The 24058-nt window shown below is 41.4% G+C and overlaps 1 protein-coding gene and 1 long non-coding RNA gene across 3 annotated transcripts in view; one reads left to right on the forward strand and one right to left on the reverse strand.

The window, feature by feature from the left end:
* TBCA (tubulin folding cofactor A) overlaps positions 1-10661 on the forward strand; it is a 33769-nt gene extending 23108 nt beyond the window's left edge. The window contains exons 2-4 of the mRNA XM_080973265.1: positions 685-790; positions 4911-4997; positions 9442-10661. Coding sequence (XP_080829391.1) covers positions 685-790; positions 4911-4997; positions 9442-9522 — 274 coding nt within the window. The 3' untranslated portion in view covers positions 9523-10661. The remainder of the gene's footprint in view (positions 1-684; positions 791-4910; positions 4998-9441) is intronic.
* The window catches only part of LOC308458369, a 33978-nt gene continuing 14939 nt past the window's right edge, over positions 5020-24058 (reverse strand). Inside the window, exons 2-4 of one of the 2 annotated variants that reach the window (XR_013977291.1) lie at positions 12985-13103; positions 7227-7294; positions 5020-5514 (exon numbers count right to left, since the gene is read on the reverse strand). This is a non-coding gene — a long non-coding RNA (uncharacterized lncRNA). The remainder of the gene's footprint in view (positions 5515-7226; positions 7295-12984; positions 13104-24058) is intronic. The other variant, XR_013977292.1, reaches the window with a different exon arrangement.

A 24058-nucleotide genomic window follows, 5' to 3' on the forward strand; every position in this document is an offset into this window, starting at 1 on the left:
TGCAAGGTCAACCAAGATGCAGTTTTACTTGGTAAAGTTGGTGGAAAGTCTTCTGATCACTGTTATAACCTGGGCAACTAGGTTCAGCAGTGAATTTAGATCATACCAAAGCTGTGAGCCTGAATGACCAAAAAGGGCTGTAAGTACAATCACTAATAGAAGACCTTCTTCCTCTAAACTTCAAGATCTGCAAACAAGTATTAATTCAGTTGTGGCTGCTAGATACTTTCAGTCAAATCCAGACATCCATATTCTGCATTTGGGGTATGTGGAAGTGAGGAATACTGTATCAGATAGGAAAACAATGGCTGGCATCCAAAGAATTGCCACAGGAGACAAAGTGGACTTCAGACTTTAACAGATCCCCATGGTGTGTGGTGAACTTTTTTTTTTAATTGAGGATTATTCAAAAGCAGTTTGGGATACAACATATATGGCAGTTTTCAAAAGAAATAAAAACCAGCATTGCACTGATCAAGCCTTGCTCTTGAGCCTGAGCAGATCTTTGAATCCCAAGCTATATGGTGCATCAATATACAATTAAAATAAAATGTAATGAATAATAGAACATGGAACGATGATGATATTTTGAAATTATTCTGTTCTATGTGTGTAACCTTTCGGTTAGGAAAACTTGTATTAGCTTTTATAATGGAAAAGTTAATTCATTATTTTTGTATGCAGCTTGGCAAAAGAAAAGGTTATGTATGAAAAAGAAGCAAAACAACAAGAAGAAAAGATTGAGAAAATGAAAGCTGAAGATTCTGAAAATTATGCCATTAAAAAACAGGTAAACAACTTTATAGTTCATGAATATATGTTATCAGTTGTTATTTTTAACTGAAAAGTATTGTGTGTAGGTTTTTTTTAAAAAAGTTTCAAATTTGTGTTTTTGTGGACATATAAAAAGAATATTTAGTGCTATACTAGAAGTCTCCGAGTTGAGGCCCCAGGGAAAGGAGTTAAACTTCCTCTCACCTGCCTGCAGTCTGGACTGTTCATCTTCACTTTGGGTGTAAAAATGATTGCCTACATAGTTAATTCTAGAAATATTAATGGTTTGCAGAAATAGTAATGAAATAAGCATTGGGGTGAAATAACTGGTCATTGGTGCTCTGGAACAGGTTTCAAGGATTAGAAATGTTGCCTTCTCACACAGTGCATGGCACTGGCAGTTTGTGACTATGCCATGTGCCAGCCCTCCTCCAACCTGTGGAATTGCAGTTGTCCTATCAGTCAGCCCTTAGGTCTGCAGATGCTGTTGCTGAAAGGCAGGTCAGCTCTGAGTAAGGCCTCCCTCATCCATGATCTGATTATGAATGAGAAGGTTGATCTAGTCTGTTTCACTGAGACCTGGGTAGGTGAGCAGGGTGGAGTTGATGCAGCATCAGGGCAGACTTGAGCATTTGTTTTGGGGGTGGGTGTTGCTGTAGTCTGTAGATATTCCATCTCTTTCCAGGCAATCTTTTCAGGACTTCATAGGGCCTGTCCCAACATGACACCAGCCCAATGCATTGGCAGGCCACAATCTGGACCTTGTTTTCTCAACTGAACAGGAAGAGGGTGATCTGAAGGGGGGGGATATTGACATCATTCCCTTATAATAGTAATATCAGTTCCTGTTGAGGTTTAGGCTTTCAGCACCTTTTCCCCTTTGCAGAGATGGGGAACCGATTAGGGTGGTTTGCCCTTAGAGGCTGATGGATCCAGTGAATTTCCAGAGGACTCTGGGGAAATTTTTAGATGCTATGATTGGCACTCCTGTCAAAGCCCTGGCCAACCTCAGGAACATGCAAATGGCTTGGGCCATTGACACAATTGCCCCTGGGCACCTTACAAATGTGTAGTCTGTTTGGTTTCCTAGTATACTCCAAAGCATAGGGCAAGGAAACAAGCTGGAAGACCACTCAAACACAACTATAAGAAATATCTGATTGAATACTGGTGAGGACTCATCATTGAGCCTACCTAGTGGCAGTAAAGGCACCAAAGAAGGCATACTTTGCCGCCCCCTCATTGCATCCTCATTGTGCTGTCCAGCAGAGCTTTTCTGGTTAGTGCAGGGCTTCTTACCATCTGACCTGAAAGAGGTGGCAGAACTGATGGTAGCTGTGACTTGATTGCAAAGCTTTTTGAGGATAAGATCGCTTATATCCACAGCAGATGAATCTCAAGGGGTGTCCAGAGCTTGGTCCAGCCCTGTTCTGAGTTTTAGTTAGTAAAGCTTGAGGATGTGGGATGGGTAGGTGGCACTGCTTTGCAGTGGTTCTGGTCCTACTTGAATGGTTGTTTCCAGAGGGTGATGCTTGGGGACTGCTCTTCAGCCCTTTGAAGCCTTCAGTGTTGGGTTCCTCAGGGTTCAATTTTATCCCCCAACATCTACATGAAACTGCTGAGTGGGATCATCCGGAGTTTTGGAGTACAGTGGTACCTCGGGTTAAGAACTTAATTCGTTCTGGAGGTCCGTTCTTAACCTGAAACTGTTCTTAACCTGAAGCACCACTTTAGCTAATGGGGCCTCCTGCTGCCACCGCGCCACCGGAGCACGATTTCTGTTCTCATCCTGAATCAAAGTTCTTAACCTGAAGCACTATTTCTGGGTTAGCGGAGTCTGTAACCTGAAGTGTATGTAACCTGAAGTGTATGTAACCTGAGGTACCACTGTACTGCAATGTGTTATATGTAAGACTGCCTCTGAAGAAGGTTTGGAAACTTCATCTGGTGCAACATTTAGGGGCCAGATTGACCATCAGGGCAAGACAGTTTGAGCACATTACTGCTACACTGAGCCTACTGCACTGGCTTCCAGTTAGTTTCCGGGCCCAATTCAAACGGCTGCTCTTGACCTATATAGCCTTAAACAGATGAACCAGAGCAAACCTGGCAATCATAATCTGAAGCCAATCATTGTATGAAGCCTTTCTTTGTGTGCCACCTCAACAAGAGCTCTGGTGGGTGGCAACATGAGAATGGACCTTTTCTGCAGTGGCTCCCTCCCCGTTTCTGGGGTACTCACTGCAGGAGGTTTGCCTGGTGCCTTTATTAGATACCGTTAGGAAACAAGCAAAAACATTTCTCTATAATCAAGCCTTTGGCTGATTAACATTCTATGTCCTTTTAAATGTGTTTTTGGGAGGGAGGTTATTGGTTTGTTTTTGTTTTATTATGTATATTTTGTGTTCTCATTCTGTATTTTCATGTTGTGAATCAGCCTGTGACCTTCGAATGGAGGGCAGTATTTAAATTTAATAAATAAATAAATAAATAAATTATTTCTAGTCTGTAGAAACTGATTTGCCTTAAGTTACAGTGCCCATCACTTTTATGGATTATAGGGTATCTTAGACATTCTATTGGAATCGTGCAGACTGTCCTGGTGCTGTTGTATAACTATATAAACATGGACTCTGTGGTCTTTTAATTGCCCTTAAGTTGATACACATGAGGTCTTTTAGATCCCTGATCCCTTATGCATGCATCATTTCTTTTAACTGAAAGCCTCTTAGAGTTATGGTTGTTGTTTTTTAAAAATACCGAATGTTAACACCGCTTAACTAAATTGCTGCATCATCATGAGAAGCTATTATGCTATTTTAATGATAGTTTGCTAAGAGACATTTAGACTCAATACCATGGACATAAAGTGCTCCTCAATTTGCTCTCCCCCTTTTAGTTTAGGTGCTCTATCTTTCTAGTGAAATCCACAAATAGTGTAGGAAGAACCCCATCTGCCACTGTTGTATCCCCAGCATTGAAAGTGGTTGTGTAGAAAGAAAGAAAAACAGATGATTCTGATCATGGATCTCTTACATTTTGCATACTTTGGTCCACAATTACATGTGGACCTTGAAATCTGTTCTGGTTTTCATAGTTGGAAGCTCAATAGGACATTGTTTGAGATACCTTGGTCTAGTGGCTTTTAAGAAGCTACTTTTAATTCCTTTTGGTACCACAGCGCTTTATAGGTTGAAAGAAGCAACAACATTATAAAATAAATTCAGAATGGGAGCTTCTGGTCACTGGAGTTGTTGCTTGTTTTCTGAAGACAGAACGTATACTCTGTCTACGTGTCAGCTAAATTGTGGACATATTTTTTTCATGACTACAGGTGCTTGCAGTTGCACACACTGGATTCTGTTAATACTTTTGCTTAAATACAATCATGTGAGGGCTTAAAATTCATATAATTGTTGTTAATTAATTTTCATTTCTATCCAGGCTGGATACATGATAGAATTAGCTGTTTACACCACATTTTCAGTGCATGATTTTGAGGGTTAAAAACATTCCATGATTTTGTATGCAATTACAAAATTGTTTTCTGTAGATGTATGCAAGATGTTCAAATTCAGTGGGGTGCCAGACCAGTAATTTTGTTCAAAAAGCATGGTGAGAATAATCTCTCTCCTAAAATGAAGCCCAAGAATGAGTAATAACTTTTTATGCATGATAAGCATCAAAAATATGAGCCTGCTGGTCTTTGGTTTTCATTTTACTTTACCTTTGTCTTTTAGTCAGAACCTCCTGCAGTGAGCATACAATGTGATCAATAACTCAATAACTTTTTTCATGCAGTAATTATCTCTGTGTGGTATTATCTGAACACTGTTTTTATTTATTACCAAAAAGATGCAGGAGATATTTATATAACCAGCTGATCCCATTTTGGACGAAGCTGTTTTTGACAGCAGGGGAAATAGTTTATATTAAATAGTTTTTAAAAACAAATATTTCATGGAAAGCTTTTTAGCAGATCTTGCTTTGGTTTTAAAAAGTATTACTGAGTACTTTAAAAAAATTATTGTATATAGAGTAACTTCAATAGGTTTGCATTATTTTAAGCAGCTAAACAGTAGAGTTGTATACTAAAATTGAATAGTTCATATACTTAATGAACTTCCATTTTGCAGATTGAGGTCTTGCAAGAATCTCGAATGATGATTCCTGATTGCCAACGCAGATTAGAAGCTGCACATGCAGATCTTGCTCAGCTATTAGTAAGTAAAAAAGAAATGACATTTTAATAATCAATTGATTGATCATGCATATGTCTCATTGCTACCAAAACTTTAACAAATATTCATTTCAGGAATACTGAAGGAACTTTGAGAATCTAAACCAAACCTGCCACTTGCTTGAAGGAAAAGACATACTTAATATTTGTTTATTTTCTGTTAGAGTAACCAATCCAAACCAAAACCCGCCCCCCTGCAAAACATGCCTGTTAACTTTAAGGTACAAAAATTAAAATTTGCCCTAGCAATGAATCAACTACAGCTATAGTTAATTAATATTTAAACTCTTTGAGCTTGCAGCTTTAAATTTCTGCTGTTTATCTGTACTTTGGGAATTGGTGTAGAAGTAAACCTAGATCAAGTATCAGATTTGGCCTCAGGAATCCCAGGTTCATTTCCTTCTCTGCTGTGAAGCTTTGGGCTAGTCACCATCTCTGTGTCCGTATCACAGAGTTGCTGTGAGGATAAAATGGGGGTGGGGAGAACCATGTACATCAGCCTAAGAAGCAAAGGGGATGGGGGATAAAAATAATGCAGTGGGACTGAGTGTTCTCTCTCTATAATTCCCCACTTCAACTTTAGGCCCATACGAAACAGGATTTGAAATCTGCTTTAGACCTTGGTTTCAAAGTTTATTTAAGATAGAACCTTCATAGCATTAATCTTGGCTAAGATTTGTGACAGGGACTTGCCGATCAGAAGGTTGGTGGTTCGAATCCCCGTGACGGGGTGAGCTCCCGTTGCTCGGTCCCTGCTCCTGCCAACCTAGCAGTTCGAAAGCATGTCAAAGTGCAAGTAGATAAATAGGTACCGTTCTGGTGGGAAGGTAAACGGCGTTTCCATGCGCTGCTCTGGTTTGCCAGAAGCGGCTTAGTTATGCTGGCCACATGACCCTGAAGCTGTACGCTGGCTCCCTTGGCCAATAAAGCGAGATGAGCGCCGCAGCCCCAGAGTCGGTCATGACTGGACCTAATGGTCAGGGGTCCCTTTACCTTTACCTTTAAGATTTGTGGCAAGTTGCCAGGGGGCTTTAAAACTAAATATCATGATAAAGTGAAGAGCTATGTTAGGTCTGTACTGGTGTCAACATTTTTTTTTTTAATCCAGGTGCTTACTATCACAATACTGCCAAAGAAAAATGCACATTACATACTGTTTTTTGAAATAGGTGATTTAGTTTGCCCCTAAAAACAACACCACCATAGAAATATTTGGAGTAGCAATCATTATCTTAATCATTGATTGAACTGATTGCTCCAAAGTTAGTCTATTAGAATCACTGGTACGCATACTAACATTGTTTTTGAAGGTTTTCTACTTGGTTGCTTTTCTATATGCCTCCCAAAACTTCACCTCCTTGGAATTGAATGGAAAAGTGAAATGGAGTTCAGTATCATTTGCATATTAGTGGCATTGCACTCCAAATTCCTGGTTAACCTTCCCAGTTGTTTCATGTAGATTTTATATTCTACATCCATTACATTTATACTTATCTGATCAAGGCAGAACAGAGCGGTACTATGACTTATCTTGATTGGGACACTATACTTCTGTTGATGCAGCCTAGAATAGCATTAGCTTTTTTTGCTACTGCATCACACTGCTGATTCATGTTAAACTTGTGGTCTCCTTTTCACATGTGCTATGGGCAAGCCAGGTGTCCCCCATCTTACGCTGCAGCTGGTTCATCCTGCCTAAGTGTAGAACCTGACATTTTTTTCTATTGAAATTCATTTTGTTTGTTTGGGTTCAGTTCTCCAATCTGTTAAGGTCTTTTAAAATCCTGATTCTGTCTTCTACGGCATTAGCTATCCCTTGTAGTTTAGTGTCATCTGCAGATTTGATGAGCATCCCCTTAATTCTTTTATCGAAGTCATTTCGAACGACATTGAACAACAGTGGGTCTTTTTTTTTTTGAGAAACCCATGCTGGGTCTTAGTAATCATGGCATCCTTTTCTAAGTGTTCACAGACCAGCTGTTGAATTATCTGTTCTAGGACTTTCCTGGTGTTGAAGACAAGCTGACCGGTCTTTTTTCCCCTTCTTGAAGATGGGGGACAACATTTGCCTGTTTCCAGTCTGCAGGGACCTCACCTGTTCCCAAAGAATTCTCCAAAATTATAGACAGAGGCAAACTCCTTTAGTACCTTTGAGCACAGCTCATCAGACCCTGGATATTTATTCATTCAAAGTAGCTAGGTGTTCCATTACCTAACTTGGGCTGCAGCTCCCTCCTTGCATCATTTATTCTGGTATCACCAGGTTGGGTTGCTTTCCTCCTGGGCGAAAACATAGGTAAAGTAGGAATTGAGCAGTTCTGCCTTCTTTCTGTCACCCAACAGCATTTCTTTCATCTTCTCTACGCAGAGGACCTATTATTTCTATGGTGTTCCCCATGCTTTGAATGTAGCCAAATAAACTGTTTAAAATTATTTTAAACCTCTCTTGCAAGCCTAAATATTTATATTTTATTGAAGAATTTCAGTGAGAAAATAAAGTAAATGAACAGAAAAAAATAGAAAAATAAAAGGGAAAAAATACTTGGAATTGTGATACAATACAAATATAGGTAATTTAAGTCTCACACAGCTACTGCATCTCTCCTTTTTTACTGTTTGGTAATCTGCTCTAGGAAAGCATCATCCAAGTCTTTAGTCTGGCTTGGAGGTCTATAGCAGACACCCACAGTAAGGTTACTGTTGTTTCCCTCTCCTACATATACTCTCAAATCATCCTTCCATGCTCAAGTCATTGGATCTCTTCACAAGTGTACACATCCATTACATTTAATGCTGCTCCTCCTTCCTTCCTGTTTGAGCTATTCCTTTTGAATAGACCCTCAATTTATACATTCCAGTCACCCCACCATGTTTCCATAATGCCTTTTAGATAATATTTGCCAACCTGTATTAAGAGCTCAAATTCAACTTGCTTGTTTTCCATACTCCGTGCATTAGTATAGAGACAACTGAAACAATGCATTATTCCCTCAAGTTGATTCCTTCTTGTAGTTTTTTGCTCTTTAGCATGCTTTTTTTTAGCACCGCCTCAGTTTTCTGTGCATCCATGAAGCTATTATCCCAGTACCAGGTATTCCCCTGTCATATGTAATATTGTCTCTATCCCCCTCAGGAGGGGGACAGTATTGGCATCTGCTGAAGAGATTGGCATCTGCTGGAGCACCAGGGCAATAGAAACATCTTCCTTGCTCTGGCAATGAATGTGATAACAAAGCTTTCAGATTTTACTATTGTTTGTGACTGATTATCCATGTTTTGACTTTTCTATGCCAATCAAGCAGGGGCTGAGTACTTCTTTCCTTTGGGATTCATGCTAGCACTTTAAATGGGAACACTTCTTTGCAAGATTGTGTGGATTTATGATTAAAAGCTAAAGAATGGATTTCAGTGGGCCAAAAATCATTTATTAAAGGTCAGTGTGTTTTCAAAATTGGGCCTATGCAGTGAGAAGTAAGCACCGTAGCTCATTACTATATCACCCTTTACCAATTCACTATCATATGACTGTCAATTGAACCTAATAAACTGGGTATTATGTCATGTTCTGCTGCTGATAGTATCTATCAATCAATCTTTATTGGCATAGAAAAAGTGCATTGTATACATGGATCAGAATACAACACAGTTAACAAAACATAGTAAGAGATACTTTAGGATAAAACTGTCCAGTGAGGTACGAAAATGGCTCTTAGGACCTATGGTGACATAATCTCATAGTGTCACTCAAAAATCTTGCCACATTCTCCACAACATCATTACTACAATAGTTCAGCAGATAAGACACACTGGAAGAGTGCAGTAAATCCTTTCCTTCAGTAAGGGGGCCAAATACTTACCATATATTTTTGCATAAAATGGGCAGTAAAATAAAATGTGTGTATGGATTCAACCTGTTTTGTGCCACAAGGACATTATCTTTCAGAGTATGGGATTTTCGAGAATCTATCTTGCAAAACTGCAGATGGTAAGATGTTAAATCGCCAGGGAAAGAGTTCTGCATAGGTGGGAATCGTAAAGCTGGTGTAAATATGGAGTGTCCTGGCCAAACAAGTGTGGAATTCCCAACCCCAATGGGGAACAGGTTTTATTGGCTGTACTGCAAAGGGTTTGGAATTCATTCGCTAGGATTCTTCACTTGATTATCTGGAATACTTCCAATTGTGGGCTCTGCAGAAAGCTGGGCTCATTGCAATCCAAACTGGATACTGAGTAATATCCAGTGTTACTCAGAATAGACCCACTGAAATCCATGCACTCAGTCTGTGTATGACTAACATTGAATATTACCCTATATGTTGGGAACTAAAGTGCTAAAGCCTCCTTCATGACGCATATCAATGCAAACAAATAGTTTTAAGCTTTAATAATTTGTAAAATAGTGAAAAGTGTGCTTTGTTTAATTTCAGGAAAATGAAAAAGAGTTGGAAGAAGCTGAAGAATATAAAGAAGCACGTTCGGTACTTGAGTCAATAAAGTTAGAAGCCTAGATAGAGTAGTGAAAAATCAATGTATGCTTTGGGTCCATTGTTAACATAAATGGTCAGACATTAGTAAAATGTATTTCCTAAAGTAGTGCTAGGAATTATGATGTGCTCAAATGATCTGTACCTTTTTTTGAAACCATTTTTGAAAGTTGTAAAATCCACAATACAAATTACAAATAAAAACAAAAAAACAAGCCCAGAGAGCATTTTTCCTTATGATTTGTAATACAGAACGTATCTTACAGAAGTACAACAGTATTCAGAAACACACATCTGTATACAGTCTACACCAGCCTGGGCTGCTTTGTATACAGTTTAAGCACTTTATATGGAATCTTAGTGTTTTAGCATAAAGGTCCTGAAACACCTGCCCTTATTCTCCTTTGTATACAAGAGAGTGAAAGTTGTGGAGATCTTGATATATCTTTTCTGTAAGGGAGTACAGTGGAAATCTGACAACACATCTCAGGACTTTGCAATTTTTAATTGCTGTGGCATTTAGGTGTGCTCCCAAAATAAGGCTCAAAAGAAGGTGGGTCTCGAAGAAGCTATGTAAATCACTGTGTTATTAAGACTATCATTCTCTCTTGCTTTCTAATTCTGAGATCCTATAGATTCTAATATCCAAATTGTGATTCCTGTTTTTTAAATCCTTCATGTTTTCAGCTTTCCCCCCGATAGACTTGACTGATATTTCAACCCCATGTTTATAGCCATATTTGCCATTTTAGCCATGTCTGACAGCTTAGTCGCTGCTTTGGTCGCTTAAAAAATGCCTCGATAATAGCTGCCCATTCTGTAGTTAATTCTTTTAATGCTGCAGCTATGAAGCAGTTCTTAACCCCTCTCCCTTAAACAGTGTTGCTTTCTGGTGGGTTAAGTGTTTAATGGAGAAGTCATAGCCATGTTGTGTAAGGATATAGAACCTGTGTAACAGCTTACCCCACTATGTACTGAGAGCAGTACTGTAGAAGTAAGAGTATGAGACGTGGCTAAGAAAAGAATACCATGCGACACAGGGAAATATGTGCCCTTTAAGGAAAAGAGAAATATATTCCATCTACCCTATTTCTGTTGTTGTATTGTTATATGGAAAAACATTACTGAAAAGAAAAACAAATAAAATGGTTTGACATCATGTACATTTTGGGCCTGTGATGGATTTGCATTACTTTTCTGCCCTCAGAGAAAAGACAGAGAAAACAAAATCATTTGGCCTCTCAAAACCAAGGTCCAGAAGAAACAAAGAAATCACACAACAACTGGACACGAGGGATACAATTAGGATAGCCCAGTCAGTAGAGCATGAGTCTCTTAATCTTGTGGGTTTGAGCTACACGTAGGGCAAAAGATTCCTGCATTGCAGGGGGTTGGACTAGATTGACCCTTGGGATACCTTACAATTCTTTGACTTTGACTCTAAAGGATCTGGAAACTAAGCCTTATGAGGAACAGCTGAGGGAGTTGGGTATGTTTAATCTGGATAAGAGGAGACTGAGAGGGAGATATAGCCATCTTCAAATATCTAAAAGGCTGTCACATGGAAGATGCAGCAAGCTTGTTTTCTGCTCTGGAGGATAGGACCTGTACCAATGGATTTGTTACAAGAAAGGGGATTCTAACTAAACATCAGGAAGAACTTTCTGACAGTAAGAACTGTTAGAAAGTAGAACGGACTCCCTCAAGAGGTTGTGGACTCTCGTTCCTTGGAAGTTTTTAAGCAGAGGTTGGATGGTCATCTGTCATGGATGCTTTAGTTGAGATCCCTGCATTGTAGGGGGTTGAACTAGATGACCTTTGGGGACCCTTCCAACTCTACAATTCTAGGATTCTATTATAGTGGCCGTTTTGATATGTAAATGTTAGGAAAACAAGAAGTGAAAGTAATAGAGAAAGTTTATTGTTCCTGCTGGGGTGTGTGTCTGCAGGTCCCTTTCTCCACCCACACAACATATAGCTACAGCAGGGGTTCTAAACCGGTCCACAAGCTTCATTCAGATGGTCCAGGGTGTGTCTGTGAATTTGTTGTTGAAGACAGGAGATGGCCCATCCATCTCATTAAAGATTTATACTGATTTTTGAATTGTATTTTATCATTTCTTTTATTTCTTACCTTGTATTTTATTGTATTCTATGGAATTTAGATTGTAATACAATAAAACACAATATTTGAAGAAATAAAAAAGCAATAAAATAACAATTAAGAATCATCAGCATCTAGCACACTGCATTATAATTGCTACAATGGGCAGAAAAATCATTAAGTAGTCTGCCAAGTACCACTGCAATTTTCAAGTGGTCTGGGGAGCGGGAAAGTCTGGGAACTACTGAGAAAGTCTAATGAATTTTATTCAGAAGAGCCTTGGAAAGGGAGTAGGTCTTACCCAGGTTTGAACAGAAGCAAATTATTAGCAATCATATGGTGCATTTTTGCTGAACTGAATTATTTTGGAGTGGGAGGAAATTTACCCATACAGAGAGAGAGAGAGATGTATAAATATGCATGCATGCAGAAACTATATATGCTAGGGAAAAGGGGTCTTGCCAAAGATATACCAATTTTGTGGGGTGAGGGGGTATTGAGGGGTGATAAACATGGAATCTCCCATCAGCACTGAATAAAATGCTATCTCCCAGCAAAAGCTGCAGCAAATGAATCCTTGATAATTTGTTTCTGCTCTGCAATGCAAATTAAATGTGGATTAAAATGTGAATTTGGGGGACGGGGAGGTTCTGTTACGTAACCATGTTAACTTCCCACCCTTTTTACTTTATTGGTACTTGTTGGTAGATCAGAACTTTAGGAATTAAACTGGGGATTTGGTAATAAACATGTTATTCGTAAACCATACAAAAGTTCAAGTATTCCCAAACAGCACTCACTGTCCAGTCATTTCCTGCCACCTCTGGTCACTGCCTCCTGGCGATGCAATGCTTTGCTAGAAATAACTGTATTAATATTGTGTGCAGTGACCCTGTTAATTCCCCAGCGCATGCATCTAGTGAGCAACTGTCTCCATTACCAGAGTGCTTGCAAGGAACAGAACCCAACTTACAGGAACCTGTGTTGCAGGCATAACATTGCTTGGGCTTCTCTGAATAAATCAGTTTATGAATTACATTACTGACTGAAAGATGTCATGCAAAAGTGTGCTCATAATTACATTTTAAGGGCTAAAGCTACATTTATTTATATAGATGATTTATATACTGCCACAGGGTGGTTTACAGCAAAGCAAACAGATAATAACATGATCCTTTAAAAGGCAACAAACCACAGAACAGTTACTAACAGAATCAGCAGCAGCAATCCAGTCTCTTCTCCAAATGTCTTTTGAAAAAGATCTTAAGTAACCACAAAAAAATGTAGAGAGGGCCAGATGCACCTCAGAAGGAAGGGAATTCCATATATGAGGAGCTGCTATTTTAAAATTTCCTTCCTGCCCCCCACCCACCACCATGTACCTCATACTAAAGAGGGTCCACCAGGGAGGCCACATCTGCTGATCTTAGAGCACAGACCGGTTGATATGGAAGAAGGTGCTCTTGCTGAGACCCAAGCCGTTTAGCATCTTGAACTGGACCTGGAAGACAATTGGCAACCAGTGTATTCACTAAGATGAGTAATATGTTCATGACCTGCTGCCCCTAGCAGCATTTTTGCTTCAGCAATTTCCAGACCATCTTCAAGGGTAGCCCTAGTCCAGCCTGGAGGTTACCAGAGCATGAGTAACCATGGTCAAACGATCCCTGTCCAAAAATGACCATAGCTTGTACCAGGTGAAACTCTGCATAGTTGCTCCTAGCCACTGAGGCCACCTGGGCAAAGATAGTTCCAGGAACAACCCCAAATTATGCAACTGGTCCTTCAAGGTGAGTGAAACCCTATTAAGAACAGATAGTTCTGTCAACTTCTGGAAATCGGAAACCCACTTATGGCACTTCCATATTGTGTGGATTTAGCTTTAGTTTGTTGGTGAACATCCAGCCCATTGCTGCCTGATTAAGCACTTTCACTGCCTTTTGAGGTACTGATGAAACAGAGATAGAGCTGGATGCTGGTGAGACCTCACTCCGAATCCCCTGATGACTGGTCCCAGTAGTTTCATATAGATGTTAAATAGCATGTTCTGAACCCTGCAAGACCCTGAAGGAAAGCTCCCATGTGGCCAAGCAAAAGTCACCTAATCTCTGAAAATGTCCTTGGAGATACGAGTTGCACCACTGCAAGTTCATTACTCTCCTTTAAACTGACCAGGAGGGAAACATGTATGTATTCTCACCTGTGTCCCCACCACCACACACATAAACATTTATGTTAACTTAAAACACAGGTGTGAGGATTCCATGCTTTGAAATTACCATTCCAAATCAAGCATAGGATTTTGGCTCAATTGTTCATGCTGTTGCTTAATTTTGGTCAATATTTAGAACAAACAAAGGAACCTTGATTTGAAATGTATCTGTTTTGCAAGTTGGAGTGCAATGATGTAGAATCTCCCTTCTACCTCCCTGCACCCCACCCCCCATCTTCTTCCCAAATCTCCTCTGGAGGGTTGGGGAAGACCTAAAACAGATGTTGGTGGAGTGCAAGGAAGAGGAGAAGGAGGAGACGTTTCATTTCATGTGTTTCCCTTGCTGGTTCAATGGGACATGCATAGCAGAACTTGCTGGTGTACTAAAGGTTCCTATAGGAGGAGAAAAAGGGAATGATAGAATTAGAGAGGCCATTTTTTGTTTCAATAGGCTGGAAGCAATATTCATAGCAAGGCTCAAAGAACTGCTTTTGGATACATACTCAAGAATTGCAAAAACAAACAATCCCAATGTATTTCCAGAGCATTTATTTTGGCTACTCTCTTACACCTCAAAATAACCAGAAGGATTCAGACTTAGTATTGCTTAGTTACAATTTCAATTAGCGTATTCTAATTTAAGCCCCATTGATTTCACTGGGCCTATTCTCATATGCCTAATTCTGGACCCATTGCACAATACTTTGTTGTACTATACTAAAGTGGTTTCACTCCTACTGCTAGAGTTGTTTCCAGAAAGTAGATATGGGAGGCTATTGTTCAGTGCCATGGAAGTTGCAGTGTCCTGCATGGTTCAATCTTCTCACCCATACTATTTAGCAGCTCTATGAAGCCATTGGGAAGTTCAGGAGTTTTGGAGTGAAGTGTCACCAGCATGCATCTGAACCAGGAAGGTCAGATGCGAAGAGGGGGAAATGTATTGCTGTTGCCTGTCCTTGCTCAGCAAATAACAGAAGGGTTTCAGGATAATAAGGACTACACATTTTATGAACACATTTCTGAACTAAAGTTTAACTGGAAGTTAATTTACAGTAGGAGAGGTGAGAAGCAGAGCTTACTCCATCAACTCTGCTGGGACAGACCATCAGGCCTCCTCTCCCTCAAGTGTCACCAGGGAGGGGCCATTCCATAAGCCTCCCTCAGTGGAAGAGATAAAAACCAGAGCTAATTCCATCCGCTTTACCAAAAGCCCAGCTCCATTAGGCACTTCCTATGCCAGAACTGTGCCAGCTGGTCATTATAAAAACAACTATTTGAGAATTGGTGCCTGAGTTTAATTTAAAAACAAACAGGCACTGTCCCTCCCTATCCCTCTTACCTTGTGTGTGTCATTGTTTTTTAAGATTGTAAGTTTTGGTCAGGGACTGCCTTGTTTTAATTGATTGTATGTAAGCTACTCTGTAGTGATGTATGGAAGTGAGAGCTGGACCATAAAGAAGGCTTTAGAAGGCCAAAGAATTGATGCTTTTGAATTACAGTGCTGGAGGAGATTCTTGAGAGTCCCATGGACTGCAAGAAGATCAAACCTATCCATTCTGAAGGAAATCAGCCCTGAGCGCTCACTGGAAGGACAGATCGTGAAGCTGAGGCTCCAATACTTTGGCCACCTCATGAGAAGAGAAGACTCCCTGGAAAAGACCCTGATGTTGGGAAAGATTGAGGGCACAAGGAGAAGGGGATGACAGAGGACAAGATGGTTGGACAGTGTTCTCGAAGCTACCAACATGAGTTTGACCAAACTGCGGGAGGCAGTGGAAGACAGGAGTGCCTGGCGTGCTCTGGTCCATGGGGTCACAAAGAGTCGGACATGACTAAATGACTAAACAACAACAACAAAGCTGCTCTAGAGCCTTTGTGGCTGAAGAGCTGGGTACTAATGCTATATAAATTATGAATAAAGTACAAAGTTTTTAATGTCATGCTTCCTTGCTGGTAGGGCTAAAACCACAATTTCTTTACAACCAACAGTCAACACACACACATACAGGATAGGACAGCCACACCTATCCCATTCAAAGCACTCTTATGCTGTTTTAAAAGTCATGGTGAATTTTGGGAACTGTAGTTTGTTAAAGGCGCTGGGAACCACAGTTCCAAATATTATTTGAGAAAGACATGACTGCAGCACGTAATGATGTAATCAGTTGGTTAGAATCAGTGGATGAACATAGGTAATATAGTTTTCAGAAAAATATTTTTAATATTTATATTACGTATTTATAAAAACTGCAGCTGCCACCATAGAAGAGTAATTATTTATATATTGTCACAACTTTCCTCCAAGGAGCTCAGAGTGATGCACATAGTGCTCCACATCCCCATTTTATCCTCACAGCAAACCTGGGTTAGACTGAAAGACAGAGACTGACCCAAGGTCACCCAGTGGGTTTTTCCAAGCTGAGTGGCAATTTGAACCCAAGGTTCTAGTCCTAGCAGCCACCATGCCACACTGGCTCTGTCTACCCTTCTCTTACATGCAGGAGGGTATAGCTCTTCTAACCCATATATGAATCTTTGGTTCATGTGCCCATTTCTGCAGATTTAATAAACTCAATTAATTAAAACTCTGACAATTAATTAACTGGCTGCACAATCCTATGCATATGGTCTGAAGGCATATAACGTCATCACCTTGCTGAAGCTAAGCAGGTCTAGTGTGACGGATTATAATTGTAAGAAAACAAATAAAATTTTCCTTGAAAGTTAGTCTCACGCAGTGTTCAGTGGGACTTACTCCCTAGTAAGTACATTTAAGAATGTGGCTTAAAATTTATTTAATTGGGTGACAGTTCTAATTTTAGCAACTATGAATTGTTAGCCCTGAAACATGTAAGTTGATTAAGAACAATTATTTTTAAAGTTCAGAAGCTTTTACCTTCCTTCAATAAACAGCTTCTGTGAAAAGGACAGATTTGCAGATGAATTTATGCAGACTATATGAAAGTCAAATGTAATGGAAAATTAATTACAAACACCTTGAACTAAGTGAGTGACTGGTGGTGTTTTTTTTATATATATAAAAATGTTTAATAAGAATTAAGGAAGTTAATAGTATGCAGTCACCCTTTGTGCTCACTATCACCCTTGAATGAACTTGAAAAAATTCCACCTTTATTAGTCATTGACTCAGTCAGTTTGGCAGACTGCTTAAAAGGGGGCTGGGGTGACTTTTAAGTGACCTTGGTTGGGGGAAGGTATGGATAGCAACTGGGCTTCAGGTTTTCAAAAATGAGTAACAGCCATTAGTTACATCCACACCACACAGTCAAAGCACTCTTACACTGGGGAATGTAGTTCGTTAAGGGTGCTGGGAACTACAGTTTCCAATATTATTTGGGGAAGGCATGAATGTTAAATTATGAGTGCTTTAAATGTTTCGTGTGGCTGTGACCATTGTTCCTTTATTCCAGAATCCTCCTAGGTATGTAACCTCCAGCCTAAGGTGTGTAACATCCAGCCTAAAGAAGAGTTATGCAGAACTAAAAGCCTTGTTCGCTATCTGGTGACATTTTGGTTGGTCCTAATAAAAGGTATTGTCCAGCTGTGGATTTTGGATTGCCTTCGGTGGGGGGTTGTGGAGGAGCGGATGCCCTTCAATTAGTTAGCCTGTGGTCTATACACCCTGACCCATTTTTCTGTGGCCCAAACAACACCACCCTTGAAGGGGCTGCTGGCATGGAGGGGAAAGGAAGCTTTGGGGCAGTTCTTTATTTTGTCTGGACATTACTCCACCTCCCTTATATACCATCTTTCCATCAAGCAGCTCATGGTGGCTTACACAGCTCTCCCTTTCCTTGTTTCATCCTCACAACAGCTCTGTGAGTCAGAGGAGGCACTGCCCCAGCAACCTCAGTCTGCCCTTAGCCAATCGCCACCTGTCTGTCATTAGTTCTGGCTTCAACTTCATTGGCTGTGGCTCCTGCTGCTGCTGGCCTCTCTGCCTTCTGCCCTACAAGTCTCAACGAGCATCAGCCACCATTGCTGTGAGGTAGGTTAGGCTGAGAGATAGTAGCTGGCACAAGGCTGCCCACAGTACATCCCTCCTCTGCCATATGCTTGAAAGTTCATTAGTGAAGTTACATTAATAGGATCCATGTAAGCTTCATAATGTTTCCTGGAAGATGGGTGTGGAACACTGGGCACTGTGTTATACCCAGCAAGGGCTGCATGCAATGCCAGTACATCCAGTCCCAAGAAGAGCAGCAATCTGGATACACATATAAAGTGCCACTTTTTAATTTCAAGCACTTTCCAGGTCTAGAATGAGATGGGGGGGGGGGGGGCAAAGGAAGGTGGTTGTTACCATTAAGGAACTTTTGAGCACCTGGCTTGGATGGTCCTTCAGAATCAGGTTATCCCTGTGCTGCTGCTGCTGCTGCTGCTGCTGCTCCTTACTGCCACAAATGAGGTCCCACTTCTTTCCTGCTGGGCACTTGAGCAAGCATGTTCCTCTTGGGCTTCTATGAGATTTTTCCTGGGTTCTTGTGAAGATAAAGGAGTGTAGAACCACGTAGACTGACTTGAGCTTCTTGGAGGACAAGAGGGATATAAGTCTAATAATAAGTGTATATTAAAATTCTACCTGAAGACATTAGTGGGAAAGTGGTTAGAAATAAGCCTGCACTTCTCCTGCAGGGAGGTTCAGAGAGGTCCATGGCTGGATTAGAACCATTAACTTAAAATAATGAGATGCCAAGAAAACCTGGTGTCAGAAGTTTCCTCCTGCTTATTAATTGTAGTAAGTTTCCATTAGGGTATATATCATTGAATGAATGCAACATTAAGTGGTAATGTGCATGCTTGGAACAGCCAACACAGATCAAATACCACAGAGGGTATTCTCACAGAACCTTATATTGATTCCAGCACAATACTTCTAATAGAGGCAGTTCAACTGGTGATTGCAAGTTTGCTTGTTTGATGCATTTGTCTACTGCCAAGGCAGTTCACAAGTTAATATATTTAAGCAAGAGGACAGAGGAGTACAAAAGATAAAACAATAAAGCAACAGTATGCTATCCGCCCATCTGTGGTCTCTTTAGGAATGGATAAACATGAGGCCTCTGCAGCCAAGAAGGAGCTGTCCAGGTTCTGAACCTTCTGAATTGGACATGCAGGACAGCAAAGCTTGCCAGCTGCAGAGTAAGGACTGAGACTGCCAGAGTGATTACAGTGAATTGGGCACAACCCCTATTTATTCTGAGTTGGGCTTATTTCTTCTTATGCTATACAGCCTACTGCCAAAACAGGCTTCTAGGATGTTTACAAAATATAAAAACCAAGGTATGTAAATAGTTAAAATATAAATATTCATGGTTAAAGTATATTAAAATAACACAGCAATTAAAAACAAGAGACTCAAGTTGAGTCTTTTCTGCCGAAATAGGCTTCTAGTGTGGCTTACAGGTCACTGAAAAAACTGCTCCCAGGCTAGCAATCTAAAATGGCACAACAAAAAAGGAAAATTAATTGGGAGAGAGGAGGAAATAATCAAACTTGGGTATAATATCTTAGTTACATGTTCTTCCAGTAAGTATCTTGGGTGCAAAAGCTCATTGAGTTAAGGTACCAAAAGTTGCTAGCCTCTCAGCTGAGCCAATGGAGTGGCCCTGCATCCTTTCTCTTCCCTGCTCAGCTGCAGTCTGATTCAGTGGCTGCTGCCAGGTGAAAGCTGATGGAGACTTCTCAGCAGAGCTGGTGGTGACCCTGCACCACTTCTCTTCTGTCCTCTATTACTCTATTTTTAGCTTAGATCTGCAACTTTGATTTGATTAATAGTCACATTAACATATTAAAGCCTTCTGATTGACAAAAAGGTGCCCCTTTTAAATTGGATAGCAGTGGCAGGCGGGGGTTAAGTCTTAATTGTTTCTAATACAAGAACTTTCAAAAATTGCAGATATTTCATTTTCTCTGTCACAAAGTGGGGAATGCCTCTTCTGAATTGATGCCAACCATGGCACCTGCGCAGATAGTGTAGAACAGAATATGCTATCCCCCTTCGAAATATTGTTGTGTTCATATATAAATAGATGCAGATTTAATTGGTTAATGAATTGACTAAACTAAAAGTATGAATTGATTTAAAAATTCTTTAATCAGATTATAGGCCTCTTTATAATTTAGTAGCTCTTTATTTCTTGTTTTTTGTTTTTAACTTCTAATATGCCCTTGCAATTGGCTCTAGTTGCTGTTTGCAATCGTTAAAAGTCTGGATCATGCATAGCTTTATATACTCTGGATGAGATGTGTGTGTGTGTGTGTGTGTGTGTGTGTGTGTACAAGTTTTATTAGGTCTATTCCATTTTTCAGGGTACAAAATGCTATAACATTTATTTTCTAATTTTTAACAAGGAAGTTATCCAAAGCCCATTATGCTCCCATCCTGAAAGTGAGTTCTCTTGAACTCAATAGAATATTAACCATGAGGCAACAACATTTATTTAAGGTGGCCAACATCTTACATGAGAAGCTGGTCAACTACTGTGGATGCCAGCGGCCAAGGAAAGGCTTCAACTCTCCTGTAGGACCAATGACTATAATGGTCTGGGCCAATCTCTTCCATTCCTGGTCAGCAACCTGGGTCTCCTGCCCATGAACCAAACACTGTATCTCAACTTCAGTTCTGTAAAATGGGTTGAGAATAGTGAAAAACATAAACATATTTAAAGTGGGAAGCATTTTGCAGACACTTTGATTTCTAAAGGCTCCTATATCAGTGAGAAAAAATAACATTAGGACATTATACGCTCATTTTACAAAATCAAATATCTAACTTGCCAGAAAAGATGCATAAGGAAAAAAATTAGATGTGTCTTTTATATTTACCGAGCCCTTTACCTTCTCTATAAAGAAAAAAAAGTGGCAAATGTATGTATGGATACTCTTCTCTTTTCATATTCTGAACACCAGCTTCCAGTGAGTGAGTGAGTGAGTGAGTGAATGAATGAATAAAATACCTTTATTGTCAATGTGCAACCTGCGTACAATGACATTAACCCAACCTAAAATAATACATGGTGGCAAGAAAGTGGATAGGGAGAAGTTGTTTTCCCTCTCTCATAATTCTAGAACCTCGGACCATCCAATGAAGCTGAATGCTGAAGATCCAGGACAGACAGAAGAAATTACTTCTTTACACAGTGCATAGCAAAACAATGGAATCAGCTCTCACAGAAAGTAGTGATGGTCACCCGCTTGGATGGCTTCAAAAGAGGACTAGGCAAATTCATGGAAGACAAGGCTGTCAGTGAATACTAGGCACCGTGGCTGTGTTCCACTGCTGGAGGTAGCATGCCTTTGAATGCCAGTTGCTGGGAATCACAAGCAGCGAGAGTGCTATCATACTCATGACAAGTTAGCCTGTGGGTTTCCCTCTCTCTAAACAAAACTCCGAGAACAAGATCCTGGACTAGATGAGCCTTTGGCAGGGGCACTCTGGTATAACAAGATGGCTGGTCTTGGAAGTGATGGGAGCTGGAGCCCGATGCTATCTGGTGAAGGGGCATTTCCAGGGCTTGGCTTCAGCACCACTTGGGACAGGACACGACACCCTCTGCGGGAGGAGGGCTGGGCGAAAGCCAACGGCTGCCCCGGGCCCGGTGTTCCTTGCGCACGTGTGTGGACGTGCGCCTTTGGGCGCAGAGCGCGGTGTGGGGTAGGGGGAAGTCCGCGGGTCCTCAAGTGCTTGGAGGGAGTGATAAGCTGCGTGGACCGAAAGGCCCTCTCCCCACACAGCAGCTCCAGGCAGAGGGAATATCTTTTTGCCCCCCTGTGGCTTGCAACCTGGGTCGCAAAGCTCCGTTTCAGGGTCCACGGCGGCAGAGCGCGCATCCGTGGCACCCCTGTTCCAAAACCAATCCGGCACTGGGAGTCTCCCTACCTACCCAGCCCGTTTCGAGCGCGGCCCGGCTGACTGACTGGTTAGACGGTCGGCTAGCTGGCTAGCTGGCTGACCGACCAGCCTGGGCGCGCCAGCTTGGGCGAGTGGCGGCAATCCGGAGCATCTTGGCTCCGGCGTGCGCGTTCCTCCCCATCTCCACCCAAGCCTCATTACCACCCCTTAATGAGACCCCTTTACTCCGTGACGTGCAACCGCTCCATCTCATTAAGGAAATCGCTCTTCAATGCTGATTATTTTATTTGCAGCCATAATTATATTTCTTTCGGCTAAATCACGGTTTAATCGAGCCCACATGGAGGGCAGCAGCGCTAATTACAGCGGGAGATGCGGGGCCGCTCGCTCGCCTCTTGGACCGCTCGGCCGGAGCAGGAGGCGACCCAGGCGGGGCCACGGCGCCCGGGCGGCTCTCGCCTTCCCTTCTCCCGCCGGGGCTTTCGGGATGGAGGTGGGGGGGGGGAAATCAGCCGAGAGGGAGAAAGAAGGGAGAGAAAAAGAGATGGGGGGGAGGGGGGATGGCGCTGGTAGGGGGAGGTGGTCTGAAACACAACAACTTATTACTTCTAATTCCCCAACTGTCACCAAATCACCTGCACGAAACAAGAATCTAATTTGTTAAGCTGGCATTTCTGCAGATGGAAGATCGATTTTCTCTTTAGATTTCTCTAATTGAGTGAATATAGACGCCCCGAATTAGCCGCACTTGGGGGCTGGAGGAGAAGGGGGAGCGGGGGGGGAAAGGAATGGGAAGGTGGTGGTGATGGGGGGATAGAGAGAGAATAGAGAGCAGGGTTGCTGGGGAAGGGGAGACGGGTGGTTGGGGGGAAAGTCAACAAAAATCATCCTGGTAAAATAAGCCGTATTACCTCCAGAGCTGCCCCCACCCCTCCCCAAATAATAAAGGAAGGTGGACCGAAAGGTGTGTGTGTCCGTCTCTCCCCCCCCCTCCCGCCTCCTCCTCCTCTATATTGAGTGACAGTCATATTCCTGGCGCTAACTGGGTTTTAAAAGAAAAGGTTAGGACGGCTGGAGAATATTAACCAAGCGGCAAAGAGAAAGGGGGGGGGGGGAGAGGAGAGACGGGGGGAGAGGGAGAGAGGGGGGGGGCTGATCTCTGAAATTGCTTACAGAATTACATTTGTTTTTCTTGTGATTTTATTAAAAGTCACTCCTCATCTCCAGAATGCGTGAAAATATCTACTTTCCACTCAGATACACCGCATTAACTTGTTGGAGGCGAATTTGTTTGTTTGTCTATTTTATTTCTTTTGCTAGATAAGATTGATGCAGTCTTATTAGCGCTATATCTAGTTATAGAAAGAGATAAGGATGAGATGTTTTCTTTTTATTCCAATTACGAGGCTTGTCACCTAACTGAATAACTGATATATGATTATTTATCCTGAGCAAATAGAAATCAGAAAAGCGGCCCAACTTAACACATACAAACAAAAATATGTATGTTTCTTATTATAGCCAACCCGGGTAATTGGCCAGATTAACAGGGTGGCGTTGGAGAGAGAAGGAAGGGAAACTTAAACGCGCCTCTGTCAAACTGGAGATGTATATTTTTTCATGGTCGCGTCTGATCGCCTATTTAGTCAGCCAGGCTTTTGGCGTGTGTGTGTGTGTGTTTGAGTGTCTCTCTTCCTTTTCTTAAAGAAGAGGCGCGCGCACGATTGTCGTTTTTCTCCGCTTTACACCCCACCATCTCTCCAAAAAATTATAATAAGAATAATAATCGGTCGACAAGGGTAAACTTTGAAATACTCGTGTGTACTCCGAGCCTTCTGGCTTCTTCTATAAAGCGCGAGAAGTCTGTTGGGCTCAGCAGAATGACATTATTTGCTGCCAATGAACGTAGGAAAGGGAAATGAACAGAAATAAAACAAAATAAAATAAATAACTTCGCCCAGGCTGCGCTAGATTTTGAGCGCTGCCGCGGTTCCAGCTTTGCAATCATATGATTTTTGTTTCGGCTGCAACCTGAGGGGGGTGGGGAGAGAGGCGGAGGGCGAAATTAAACCTGTCTCCTATTAAAAACAGCTCCCCTCCCCAAAACCGATTGATGAAAAATTAATTGGAACGAGCCAGCCTTAGAATAAAAAAATAATTTAAAAAATACAAGCGGGTCCACAGCTCAGGGTTTGTTTGGGGTTTTTTTGCAGGCACCTGCTGGCGGCTGGCAAGCAAACAGAGATCTGGTTTGCCTGTTCGATTGAGACAGATGCATTTGCGGAATAAGAACTGCATCATTCTTAGACTTTTGCTGGGGTGCGGTGGGGTGGGGGGGGGGGAAGAGACAAAAAACCAGAGGGAGTTT

The sequence above is a fragment of the Podarcis pityusensis genome (genome assembly GCF_964106645.2).
Source record: "Podarcis pityusensis genome assembly, chromosome: 11".
In the NCBI taxonomy this organism is placed as follows: domain Eukaryota; kingdom Metazoa; phylum Chordata; class Lepidosauria; order Squamata; family Lacertidae; genus Podarcis; species Podarcis pityusensis.